Source organism: Malurus melanocephalus, unplaced genomic scaffold (genome assembly GCF_030028575.1).
Source record: "Malurus melanocephalus ecotype Western Australia unplaced genomic scaffold, MMel_1.1 scaffold_266, whole genome shotgun sequence".
Classification (NCBI taxonomy): domain Eukaryota; kingdom Metazoa; phylum Chordata; class Aves; order Passeriformes; family Maluridae; genus Malurus; species Malurus melanocephalus.
In genome coordinates, this window is record NW_026623498.1 from 313,059 (window position 1) to 327,008 (window position 13,950).

Genomic DNA, 13,950 nt, shown 5'->3' on the forward strand with positions numbered 1-13,950 from the left:
AGCTGAGGCTGTCATGGTGTTGGGCTGTGAACCCAACAGGGGCTTTCTGTGCCACAAAAGAACCCCTGCATGTTCCAGGACTGCCAATGCTGTAAAGGGAAGAGCTGGGAGTYGGTACCTTCGAAGCAGCCAGTTCTTGGGTGAGCTCCTGGATTTTCTGTTGCTGCTGCATTAACAGCTCCTGGACAGCTGCTAAGGTTGTCTGTAACTGAGTCACTGTGGGGAAAAGCACTGTGAGAGTTCACCAGAGATCCATGCACACACTCACACACCCCTTTCCTGCTGTCTAGCTSCAAAGATGCCTCTATTCTGACTCGATTTAATTTATCTAAGCCCGCCTGCTCACTTTAATCCATATGATTTATTTGCACTATGGGTAATCTACCTGCGCTGCATCTAACCTCCAGTATTTCTAGTTTATCTTTCCATTGTATAGATGTCTATAGCCCACAGTATATCCGTCCAAAACCTCTCCCTTTTAATTATAYTGGCTTATGATTTGTACATCTCTCTGATCTTACACAGTGTTTGTACATTTATCTGTCTCRGGGCTCTGCAGGCAAACACTGGGGCCAGCTCCAGGCTGGGGAGAGGCTGCTCCCAGGGCTGACCTCAGGCTATCATGAGAAATGAAAGATGCTTTTCCTGTCACCCTTCAATGAAAAGTGTAATTAGGATACTCCCATTCCCAACCCACCAGCTCCTTCGACCCCAATAGCTTTAACAAATTTACTGCTGAAAATCACGATTTTCTTCATCCCAACTGAATGTACTTTGCATTTCCCCCCTTTTATTTCAAGAGAGCATCCTGTATTCCYTTCCTACATCCCAGCAAACACTGAAGAACTTCTGCTAGACTCCAACTTCAGCTACAGAACTTTTTTTACAATGGTRCTTTATCCAAAGCTTCCAGGCGGTAAACAAGCTGCTAAAATAAATAAAATTTAAAACTCTATCAGTGTGACAGGTAACAGCTACCCCAGACCATCACCAGGGCACTGGGTAATGAACAGACACCCCATAGAGTCAGTAACAGAGAAGGTGCCTAAGGTCAGAGAGGCACAGTAATTACAGACTCTCCTGACCCTTCCTCGGATTTGCAGATGGAAGGTGGGGAGAAACCACCAAAAAAAAAAGCCCCTGAAAACATCAGAGAAGCAGAAATTAAAAATGAACTTTACAGCCCTCCGAAAGGCTGTCATTTTATTCCCCTTATTAATATTCTGAGGTTGGGAGCCTTTCCGTAAAAACATAATTAATTGAGGCCGTGCCGACAGTAAACAAGCAATTTCAAATTAAACCGAAATGACGGCGGCTTCATTTGCAAATGTGAACAGATTCTCAGAGCAGATAAATGAAGTCACCACATAAAGTGGAGATGGAGGGAAGGAAAAGGGTGGGGGTCTTGGCAGAATGGAGGATAGAGGGAGAGAAGCTTGGAGGGGTGAATTGATGGAGTCATTAATCTTTACCTGTCTGTGTCACACTGCCACTCATCTCAGAAATGTTGGACTCAATCCTCTGAAGTTGTTTCCTGTCTTCTTTGCCTCCCATGATGAGAGGGACCAGGTATTTCTGCATGGAGTASAGAAACTTTTTCAGGAAATAGGGATCTGCAAAGGGCCATTTCTAAACTACCAGAAAAATCTTCAAATCCCACCCCCAAATCTCAGCCTTTATCACAGAGCCAGTGATCATCTGTCCACASGTCTGGCTGAGAACAGAAATCCTCTCTGCAGGAGGTGTTAAAGAAGTTGCAGAAGAGTTTTGCAGTTGCATTTGTCGGGGTACTGAGCCTGGACACACCACTCAATCTGCCTGAATCACAGAGGATGGGCTGATCTCACAGCTCCCAGCTCTCCTCCAGCTACCGTGGCACTTCTGCAGGCTCGTCCTGGGAACTGAGGATGAACTCCAACAGACCATACACAGTGGAAATTACTGTGCTTCCAGCAGCCTCAGAGACACAGCTAAAAAGTAGTTTTGTTTGCTTGCCACTTTTTSACTCTGCATTTTCATGTTCTGTGTGATGCATTTCTCAAGATACCAATGGCAGTGCCAGTGAGAACAGAGATGTTTCATTTGGACACAGCAGCATAAACACATTTATCTCAGATACAGAGCAGGAATAGTGAGGGAGACTTTACCTTGTAGAGCTGGTGGAATCCAAAGGCAATTCCTGCCATTATGATGGCCAGAGCCCCATAATCTCGCCATCTGGAGCCAGGGGGACCTAAAGGCCAGAATCAATAAATAATCATAGTCAGATCTGCAGGTGTTTTTGTGCACCCATTTTATCAGAGAAAAGAGCAATAAATAACACAGAGTGTGCAGCCTCTGGCTGAGGACACTTCAACCATGTCTGGCATTGTCACAGGGASAGAAAGCACAGCAGCAACTGAAGAGGTTCCACCAAGCTCTGCCCCACTCCTTCCTTGCAGAAKGCATCTGAACACAGATAACTGAGTSTGGGGCTGGCACTAGCTCAGGTTAACTCCTYACCTGAATACTTATTGTTCTCCACWATCRTAATTTTTGAAAATAGGGACAGAGCCAGAGACCCAGAAGACTGCAGGAGAAAGGAAAGAAGGGAGTGTTTCAAGAAAGAAGAGAAACCTCTCAGGGCAATGAATGGGTTTATGAAAAYTGTGTCAGCAATTATGGACCATTTCAGTGAGGGAGGATCCAGTGTCTTTCCAGCCTAAATCAAAAATAGGGACCAAAGCACCCATAAGGAGCAGAGAGAAAATATGCAATTAAATATCTAGAGAAAGAGGTAAAGAGGTAGATGAAATTCTGAGATATTTAACACACAGTTCTGCACAGAAGCTCAGAGGCTCCAGAGAGGAAGGCAAAGATGGGTTATGCTCTGCTCCTTCAAGCAGAATCAGAAAATACCTGTAGTTTTCCAGCAGCCTTATCCTGTCACCTCCCTCGCAGTTCCCTGAACAAACCCACCCTGCCCCCGGTTTTCTTTAATAATGAAGAGGATGCAGAATGATCTTGCCTAAAGTTCAGTGGCAGGATGTGGGCAGAGCTGCCGAGATGGGAGATCGCTGTGGCCTCCAAATCTACATGTGACTGCAATGTCTCATAAATGCATTGTGCCCTCCAAAGTCTCCGTTTGCTCTTTCAAAAGGAGGTTTAAGGGGCTGCAATGGGCTGTCTCCTTCCTGCTTCGCTCCCCTTTTGCCATTTTGCTTGTTCCTGAATTCTTCTCCAGGCATTTCACTCCAAAGTTACCCCTAATCCCAGCCCTGAGGGTCAGAGCACTGACTCCCAAATACTGGCACACAGAGCTCCCTGCTACGTTTTAGGACACAGCCCTGAAATGATCCTCTGGCTGGAAATCTCAGCAAATTAAGGCATCTCTGTCACAACTGGTGAATAGTGTCACCAGGAGTATTTTGGGTTGCTGCAGTTGCAGTTTGGAGCTTAGGCACATGATCAAATTATCATAACTTTTTAAGTTAATGAGTTAACACACGTCAGCTAAGCTGCAGTAACTGCCTGTGTACATGTCAGGATTTAAAATGATCTCTGGCTGATCTTGCTGCAACCCCCAGCCATCCATCCCCCTTCCCCTCTGCTGTGCTCCCACTGTCACTGCTGGTACTGAAATCTCTTGGTTTTCCAGTTCTCCCTTGAACTCTGACTAAGAACACCCTTCTGTGCCAGCACTGTTTGCTGCAGGCAGAGCTGCCTTTGGAGAGTTTGATGATCTCAGGGTTTGTGGCTCTGTCCATGGCTGTCCTTGATGGGCTGTCCCAAAGCTCCATCACCTCTGAGCAGGAAGGAGACAAACCTGKAGGAATCCATCTGCTTTGCCCTTTCACCTCGCTCATCTCTGCCTCTGTTCCTGTAATGCTCGAGCTAAGAACATTTTATTGCCCCCTGGTTTTCATTATTAATGAAAAGGGACCAGAATGATCTTTCTGAAAGTTCAGAGAGTCTATAAAGACAAGAAGCTGAAATGCCATTTTACTCATTTTAGAGATGTGTGAAATCTGTCTTGTGACAAAAAAAAGAAAGTGGGAGGGGGTGGAGAGAAAAAGTGAGCGAGTGAGGGACACAATAAAGGCTCTGCACTGACCACAGCAACTTCCCAATGTTACCAAGAATGTCACACTCTCCCTAAAATCCACACCCAACCTTGCTTTTCTCTGCCATTCTCAATCTAAAGCATGCAGAGATTTGGAGTTTCTCAGTTTTAACTCTGTGCTCACACCGAGTGCTTTGTGTATCTTCAATTTCTCCACAAATAAAATTCAGAGAAATGAAAAAAGCACTGAGAGCCCAGTTACTCTCCACTTTAGGCACTGGGGAAGCAATGAACTATTCCACTAAGAGACCTCCAAAAGGCAAATGGAAGGGACATAGACATCTTCTCCAGGTAAAAGTCTGTGTTTTCTCTAAGTATATTTAACTTTCACAGTAGTCACTGTAAATTGCATTTCCAGGGTAAACACTATTTTTAAGRTCCCCATTCACCCAAGAATTGCCTTTCCTAACAGCAGCTAATTAGGCCTTGTGCACCAAACTTAAGGTCGGCATCACTAGTATCCACATTTAAAACTGCACAAACTGACACTGGAAAATGTGATTTTCCAAAAGAAAACAACGAATCCATGGAAAGGTGTTGGGGGGAAAAGAAAAAGAGTTGGTATTCTAGATATCATTTTAAATTGTAAGAAAAAACAGTTTGTATTCCACAGAATCCCACATAATAAGGACACATCCACATCCACATCCACAGGGATGAGAAAAGAAGATCCAAATGGCAAAAAAAAAGTCACTGGAGGTGATTTTGAAGCAGGTGTAAAATCTGCACAAACCCCATAAATACCATGGGGAGCAGCACAGACAATAGCTGGATGATAAGCATGCAGCTTTGCACACCTTGCTCCGAAACTCCCCTGAGTTTGCTTGTAATTATATGGGTTAGAAAGGGAAAAAAAATCCAACAAATGAATCATTTAAATATTTGAAGTCAGATTTTTGTCCTCACTGCTGGATTAGAGTATTTCATAACGCCAACAGCAGACAGCCCAGGTTTTTACTGGGGGTTCATTTTAGAGCATGTTTAAACTAGTCAGATTGAGTGATGCTTCCAGCAACTAATCGCATGTCAAATAAAAGATATTTTATGTAATAAATTACTGCTACAAGTAATTCAAATGTCATTTATCAGTTTTATTATCAGTCAGGCAAAGTCTTGTTTCTCTATATTAATCAAATTCAAGCTTTTTTTAAGCTTTTTTTTTAAGCAGTTTTGACACCTCTTGGCAAAAGTACAAACCGGGGGGAAGGAATTACTCCTCCAGAACAAGAGAAGAAGTAGTAGAGATGGTATTGACCTAAAAAATGAGAAATTTAATTATTGTCTCTTCCTCGAAAAAGTTTTTACACTTTCTCTTCAACCAAATGCAGAAGGGGTTTGGCACACAAGACCTTTGCTACCCTGAAGCCTCACAAGTGCACTTTTCTCTTGTTAACTCTTCAAGAATTAGGAAGTATTTATACAAATTACAACTACTCCCAATAAAACATTAGAACGTGAAGCTCAGATCACAAAGCTCAGCTCCAGTTTACAATTAGAACCCCTGAGAAGGCTTTTATTTGGTGGTATTTTTATTTGGTGGTATTTTTAGTCACCTTTAATTTCCAAGCATTACAGAATGACACTTTCAAAGTTTTCTTTCAAGCTGTTACTGGGAACATTCTGATGTTTAAATTTTACTTAAGATTCTTACCTAGCAAGAAGAAAGTGGAAGCTGCTGCTTTAAGGAAACCCAAAATACCAAAAGCAAAGAGCCAAAGAGTGCCAAAGCTGCCAGGGTTAATGGTGATGGCAGTGTTTGCCAGGCTGAACTCCTCCCTGCTCTGCTCCTGTCAGGGGAACACTGAAATAGGGGAGGGRACTCTTCAGTGCTGGGCTGGGGAAGGGKTGGCTGAATCAGGAACCAAGAGGGGTCTCACCCTCCTTCTTCAGCAAGACAGCAGATTTGGCTTTCCTGGCATTTGCTGTGGACTACAACAGACAGGAATTAGCCCAGGAGGCAGAATTCAGCCCAGGAGTTCACCAACACACACAATAAAACAGCCAGAAATAGTCCAGTTCTGAGCCCACTACTACCACAAAAGGTTTTCATCTCAAACTGTGCCAAATCAGAGCAGCTAAAAACTCAGAAAGAAGCCTRGTATTGTCTCCAGCAACAGCAAACCTGTGCCATAAACCAATAAACACAGCTCTAAGTGGAGTTTACATCAGTCAATATCTGCCACAGAGCTGTTTGAGAGCAGCAACAAAACCCTATTCTAATACTTGGCAGGTAAGGGAAGTGATTTTCAAACTACCAGACACACATGTGAGCTGAACAGCTTCTTTTGATGGATTTTTAATGGTGTGTACTTTGGGTTTTATTGTTTGGAGCTCAGATACTTTTTTGCGAGGTTTGTTTTAAAATGCAAATATATATGTAAATTTGGAGTCTACACAGATTATATTGGGACTTTAAAATTTCTTTGAGAGTGYATTTTGTACACAAAAATCATACAATCACATCCACACAGTCTACACAGAATTTCTGCTGTCACACCTCAGATTATTTAAGATCAGAGTGAAAAGTTTTCCAAGTTTTACACAGAAAAATGGAGTCCATGTTGATGAATTGCTTTGCTGATGTCCTTACAGTGTGTCAGAATCTGATTTCTGGCACTGACTGTCCACCTTCATGTCCACAGGTGTCCCAGGATGATGTTTAGTGTGGACAGGGATTATTTGTGTCTCATTTTCCTGGTGTACCATGATCCTGTTACAGGCATCAACAAGCACAGGGTGCATTCAGAGCGACATTTGGTGTGGATTGTGCCCAAAGGTGTCACTGTCCTGAGCTGAGCTGCACTCTGGGCTGTGGCACAGGGATTTGTGAGGCTCTGCCAGCACAGAGCAGCTGCAGCAGCACTTYTGGAGCTGTTACTCACTGTGGAGCAGGGGCTGAGGAGGCTGAGCTGCCACGGCCTGGCCAGGGGGAGCTGGGGGCTCWTCTGTGCCCGACTGCTGCAACGCCAGGTCCACCTCTTCATCTGTCAGACCTGGCAGCAAGAAAGGAAAGAATGAAAGCAGTTTAGCACCTTCACCCACTCCATGCACACCTAATTAAATTCTCAAGCCGGGCAGAACCCTTTCAAGCTGCAGAGAATTTTGGCACTGACTTGAGCAGTAATGCCTCCCCAATYTTGGATTCACTGGAATGTCTCCCTCTCTCTTTCTCTGTTGCAATTTAACCTTAAGCGACAGAATATTAGCCTCAATGCTGCTTCCAAATGTGGCTCATTCAATTTCCTTAATTTATCCTTGAGTTTATTGCTGCTTTTGAAGTAGCTTTCTATTGCAATTCTCCATTCTTCCCCCGAAAAAAAGATACCATCAACTGCAAATGTGGCTCATTTTAATCTGTAATGGTGTAAAAAAAAAAAAGAGGGGAAAAAACTAACAATAATGCATGAAAACAGACAGGGAAACAAAAAACTAATTATTGGGTTAGACGACTAATTAGTCTAGATCGTTTCCGAAGACGGGAATAATTTGCTTTATTTTATGACAAATGCAGAAATAAAAAGAAAAAAAAATCAGGACTGACTGTGATTAGTATGAATGGGACACAGAATGTAAGGAGGAAATAAAACTATAACGGAACAGATCAAAACAAGGCCAAGCCCAAACTTTGAGCTGAGCATTGGCCCATTGGTGCAGGATCAGATGCCCCAGGGCAGCCTGGTTTCCATCTCACGGAGCTGCAGGAACTCTGCACACATGGCTGAGGTGACTCCTGCTAGCAGGAAACGCCACYGTGACCATCTGGAATTGGCCACAACATCTGCAAAGAATTTGGCCAACAAGGGGGAAAAGAAAAGCAGCTAAAGGAGTCATGATGACCAGCATCTGGGRAGAAGGAAACACAGCAGGATGATTTTTTCCAACAGGAGCAAACATCCTCTAGAGAAATAATTGAGTTCTCAGATGGCAAGCATGAAGTGGGACCTGCAGAGCTGAATATCATTTGTTGYGTTCCTCTCCTGCACAGAAGCACAGAAACCCAATGTCCCTGCTATGGGGAACACGTGAAGGGATTCAGACCTTTCACCAAACACCCACTGCATGCAAAACCATTCAGAAAGGGGGTATGGGACAACTCCAGAGCTTCTCACAGTTCAGAACACGGGAAGGGATTCAGACCTTTCACCAAACACCCACTGCATGCAAAACCATTCAGAAAGGGGGTATGGGACAACTCCAGAGCTTCTCACTGCTCCTGTGAGATACTGGAATTCCTGTGAGACACCATTCATCTACTCCCCAGAGCATTTCAGAGCAATTCAGGGATTTCTCTAACAACAAAATACTGTCARTGTAACAAACAGTATCAGAAATCAAAAGTTCCTGCTCTTTGCTCCTCGATCTGACAGAATCACCCCGTGACTTGCATTTGATGCACAGCTCCAAGAGAAAGAAGCCAAAACTGCACACAATAATATGGAACAAGACTTGCAGTGAGAGTAATAAAAGGCAGATAAACACAACTCAGCCTATTGCTCTGCTCACAAAAGCAGTATTTATGGTGGCTAACACACTTTAAAACGCAAAGTCCAGTCAGAAAGAAACAGTTTTAACTGTTTGAAACTACTAATTACACAATGTAGAATGCATAAACACATGCCAACAGTGCAGATCACCACCAACTACTGGATTTCATAAYGATGGAGACAACATTAGCTGCTGGCTGCCAGTGTGGCATTTTGTGCTATTGCCATGCAAATCTGATGATATTTAACACTTTGAAACATCAGAAGTATTGGAGGATCTTCATTCTGCAAAAAGAGCAGAAAGCGATGGCTGTTGTTTCCTAAGGATACCCTATTCTTACCCTGTTTGAGAAAAAAGCTGAAACCTTTTGCAGATAAAATGCACCTCTAGGATTACTCTGATCTCACCAAATGGGGACAAGTGTCACTGCTTCCATTTAAACCCTGCTGTGCGAAGAAAAAGCTGATGTGAATGATGGAATGGCAGGAACCCTTTCACACTGCAATTCCTGAGTAGAACAAATTTGAGCAGTACAATTCCCTGTCCTATAATGTCTATTATGTACCATGCAGTCTTGGTGGCAGCACCAGCGGCATCAGACAAAGAAATTATCACAACTACAACCCTTGTTATTTATAGCAGAACAAGACTGGCACTGCCATCACCCCGGCAAACTCTTCATTCACCTGGAAAAGATGCTTTGAGGCCTTGCAATCTCAGCCTCTAAAAACCAAGGGAGTCCTGGAGCTGATTCCTGGAGCTGATCGATATGGAGTGAGTGTGCACTGTGGACACTCAGTAATGGTGAACCACCAGTGTACTCGGAGATGTACCCAAACCTGTACCCAAACTCATACCCAAACCTGTACCCAAATCTGTACCCAAACCCGTACCCAAACCTGTACTCAAACCTGTACCCAAACCCAACCCAAACCTGTACCCAAACCCGTACCCAAACCTGTACCCAAACCTGTATCCTAATCCTAACCCTAACCCAAACCTGTACCCAAACCCTAACCCAAACCCTAAACCCACTAATCCTAACCCTAACCCAAACCCTCACCCACCTCAGGCTGGTCATTCCTCTCACACAGTAACAAAAATGGACAAGGCTCTCCTCAGGCAATTATAGACAACTCAGCACAATTGGCTTTGGAATGATTTTTTTTTTCAAATTCACCACCTACACACATGTATGCATGAAAACAGAATTAGTTTTCCATGCCCAAATTATTCAACCTTGGTATTTTATTACATACAAAAGTGGGAATTTCTAAACCAGACCTAAGTGTCAGCTGTTCCAATATCTCATCTTGCTTTATTTTATCAYAATCTTATCAGTGCACTACATGAAAAAATGTCCATGTTCATTCATTGTTCTAACCTAGCAGGAAATTGGGAACCCAAAAATGATGCCACTGGCCTTGGATGCAAAAGCAGCGTCACAAAAAGTGGAGCTTTGTGTCTAGGGCAACTCTCAAATAGGTGTATCAAGAAAATCACCTCTGTTTAAAGGTGGAATTACTCTAAACCCACTTCCGAACACTTTGGAAAACAAACATTTTCCTTGTTGTGCAGCTGCAGCAAGATCAAGTCCATGCAGAATGCAAAAGGTTAAAAGGAACAATAAAGGAAACTGCCAATTGTAAGTGAATTATATTTGGCTTTGAAAGCTGAGCCACGGCTATATTATAAAAGGCATCTCTTTGCGTTGTTTACCATCACCCTGACTAATGCAGACCTTTTTTTTTGTTTTAAATAATCTCATGCAAATTAGACACACACTTCCTTCCAGTTGATTGCTATCTGCAAGGAATAATCTAACGGCAGAGGGTACGGAGCAAGGACTGAGCTGAGAGGGATCACGGAAACTGCCTMAGAGCCCCTCAGAATGCAAACTGCTCCCTTCCCCCAACCCCCATCTCAYTCCTCTCCAGCCATTGCAAAGAATTAGTCATAATTTTCAAAAGCTTGAAAGATTTCTTCTCAGGCTCCAGRGTGTAGATTTGAATAATCCAGCACCCACGGTTGTTCTGCACTCAAGCACTCTTGCTGACCCTCGCTCATGACTGTCACTGCTGCCTCTCCATTTTCAGGCATCGCTCAGCCTCTGTAAATTGTTGTCAAACACAGAAACAGAGCAAGCCAGAGAATGCAATGGGTTATCACAAGCACCTTGTGCCTTTAGCTCAGGTGTTGTATGAAGAGCTCCTTTGTACAAGCCCTGGCTGTGTTTTTATATCCCTCTGTAATACCCATTACTGTTTAAAAACCTCATGTACATCACAATTCTGCTCCTCTGATGACCACTCTGAAGGAGAGGAGAACTCACAGCACTCACACCCAAATTTCACAGATGAGGAAGAAGCAGAAATACAGATATGAGAAGTGCTCCAAGGTCAGAACTGAACCTCTGTGAGTCAGAAAATAAAACTCAGGAGATGTGACTTTTACCTATTTTCTGTCTAAACACAGTAGCAATAATTGCAGTGTAAAACCCTTCCATGAACTTAACTAGGTGAGCCACTGTTTTTTCTTCTTCTGATGCAGGTTCTGACATATTAGTGACAACCCTTTTCCCATCCTGTGTGCTGAAAATACATTTTTCTTCAATATATTCCAACTTGCATTGCTCAGTCCAGTAATTCACACAAGATTTTCACAACCTGAAGGGTCCATCAGTTTTGGGGAGAACATTTCTGYTTAGGCAAAATTAAGAATTGTGCCGTAACAAGGAAACGTGGTGGGAAAAATTCAGATCCTTTGTGGTTTTCCAAAGCCAGGTTTATTGCCCTCCAAAAGAGCACCCTGGAGCAATCCCCAGAGCCACCCTTGAGAGGGACAGAAGGCAGGACAGGCTTTAGGACAGGGGCAGCAGCTGCTGCTGTTCTCCCCACACACTTTCTATCACAGAGAAACAAAACAGGACAGCACAAGTTGTTCAGCTACACCAATGTGAGCACCTGAAGTTGGTGTGGTGTGACTAAAAGGAATCTCCTGATCACCCTGAATGACATTACACTGCTGTTCCTGGAAGCCACTGAGTCAACCCTGCTCAGAAAGAACATGGGCACATTTGAAAAGAATCATCATCAAACCCTTCTGGATGTGATCCAGACTAATGATTCCACCTGTTCAGTCAGTCACAGCAGTGCTGGGGACTTCTCAAATCYGTCCCCTGCATCAGCTCTGTGCTGCTCAATGGATTGCAGAAAGGTCAAAAAGGCAAAGTCTCCTGMTCCATTTTCTTTCACACACGGTCATTCATGAGGCTGAGCCCGAGCCAACATTTGAATAAAACCTACGCTTTCAGAAACATGACTCTCCTTTTTTTCCCCTTGATTTTTCCCTTACTGAGACACTGCATTTCCATGTAAACATCCTTCTGCTGCACTTAAGCTCAAACTTAAGCAAAGGAGCCCACACATCAAAGGGACATGGACTGGTCTCAACTGCCAGGCTGAAAAATGCAGAAATAAAAGTCATTTCAAAAGTTACTGAAAGGACTTTGAATTCTTGCAGCTCTGTTCATGTATGAGACTGTTAATTATGCAAGTGCAATCTTTCAGAAACATGATCCACTTTAACCCATCAGGGTGACTAAGCAGCAATCAGAACTGATAAGGGTGRTCTTTCCTCAGCCACACAGCACTCAAATAAGGATGGAAAATCAGACTAACATGAACAATGTCAGGAATTACACAGGGAGTCAGCCAGGAACGAAAAGGTTAAAATAAAAAGTATTTTGGCATAACAAATAAATAAATAAATAAATACAACAGCGGTTTCTCTTCCTGGCTAAGCTTTTTGGAGTCTATAATAAAATGAAGTGTAATGGAGGAGAGGAGGGCAATGTCAGAGGGTGAGGGTTTGGCAGAGAGGTTGTTGAGTATCTCCCTCTCCTCAGTGTTTACTCCATTTCCAGGATCCCGGAGATTGATGGACAGACAAAAGAAAAGCAAGCAGAGAGTGACCCCCCTCCGGAGCATTGGCAAAGGGGACAACTCCTGACAGCATCYACAGCCCCAAACTCTCCTCAGCCACTCCTAATTAAAAAACAGAGCAAGATATGCAAACCAGAGAAAAAGTAAAAGAGGATTTTTTTTATTATTTATTATTAACATTTTGTTGGAACAGTCGAGTGCAATAAGGACTCTCAGAGCCGTTAAAAGTCGTCGGGTGACCTGCAGACCCCTATTTCCCAGAGCCTTGTATAAAATTGAATTTTTTAAACATAAATTACACGTAATGACGACACTGTAAAAACTAACAGTAATGGAAAGCTGTGCTGTATTTCATTAGCCTGTATTATTCCGTGCCACCTGATCCAGCCGGGCCTTGTTTATGAGTTAGTGTGTTAGCAGATGCCGATGGAAGCATTTGCTTCGACCTTGCTCTTCTCATTGGGGCATGAAATTACGACGGCAGCACCTTGATATTACAGCCATAAATACAGTAAACTGCAAATTTAAGCCAACGGCTCCTATTGTCTCTGAACATAAAGCTGATCGGTATTTATTTAAAAGGAGAACGAAAAAAAATATTATATATCACCTTGTTTATGGGTCCAGTGTCCCCCCTTCCCCTAATCTGCCTTATTCACTTGGTTAAATACTAAACAAACAAACTAAATCCTCCCTATTTTCTACTGATTAAATATTCTGTTGAAATGAGTATTGTCTTCAGAAAACTGGATCAAAGTATTTTCACTCTGAATAAGAAAGGGCAAGTGACTTGCTTAGCATGTCTTGGAATGAAAAAGCAGAACAAGTACTACAACTTTTCTTCTCAGTTTTATATATATGAAAAGTTCAAAATGAAAAATGAAAAAGGTGCTTCTGATCTCTCATTCACATTAGTATGTAACGTGTATGTATGCACATGAATGAGAAATGTGTTTTCTTCCAGTTTTCTATCAAAAGTATCTCCCATGTTAATACTATTTCAAAACAAGGAGGAAAAAGATGGGGAAAAATGCAGTAGGATTAATAGGGAAGGAAAAAAGCACGGGATTCCTTCTGTGAGGCAGCAAACAGAAGGGAGAATGCCCCACTGTCCTACGGGCATTTAGGTAAATAGCCACGAAAATTCATCAGAAGGGAGAAAATCAAGCACAAAGGCAAAAGGACATTGTAATATCACAAAGCCTTCCATAGCATAAATCACAGCATTGTAAGCCAGTCCAAAATGCATTTCACTGGTGGTTTCAAGGCAGGGAAAATACAGTTTCACTTGCAGTGAGAGAGGTCAGGTCTTCCTGTTCTAATGTAGAGTGAGGTGCTCACTGATATGGAGTGTGTTATCTGTTCCAGGGAAAGGGGGAAAGGAGGGAAGGGGGGAAAGAAGGGAGGAAGGGAGGAAGG

At 43.0% G+C, this 13,950-nt stretch overlaps 1 protein-coding gene across 1 annotated transcript in view; it reads right to left on the bottom strand.

Annotated features, from left to right (window-relative positions):
• The window catches only part of PEX14 (peroxisomal biogenesis factor 14), a 66,000-nt gene that overhangs the window by 5,092 nt on the left and 46,958 nt on the right, over nucleotides 1–13,950 (bottom strand). The window contains 4 exon segments of the mRNA XM_057375967.1: nucleotides 119–216; nucleotides 1,473–1,575; nucleotides 2,148–2,233; nucleotides 6,985–7,095. Of these exon segments, the coding sequence (XP_057231950.1) occupies nucleotides 119–216; nucleotides 1,473–1,575; nucleotides 2,148–2,233; nucleotides 6,985–7,095 (398 nt within the window).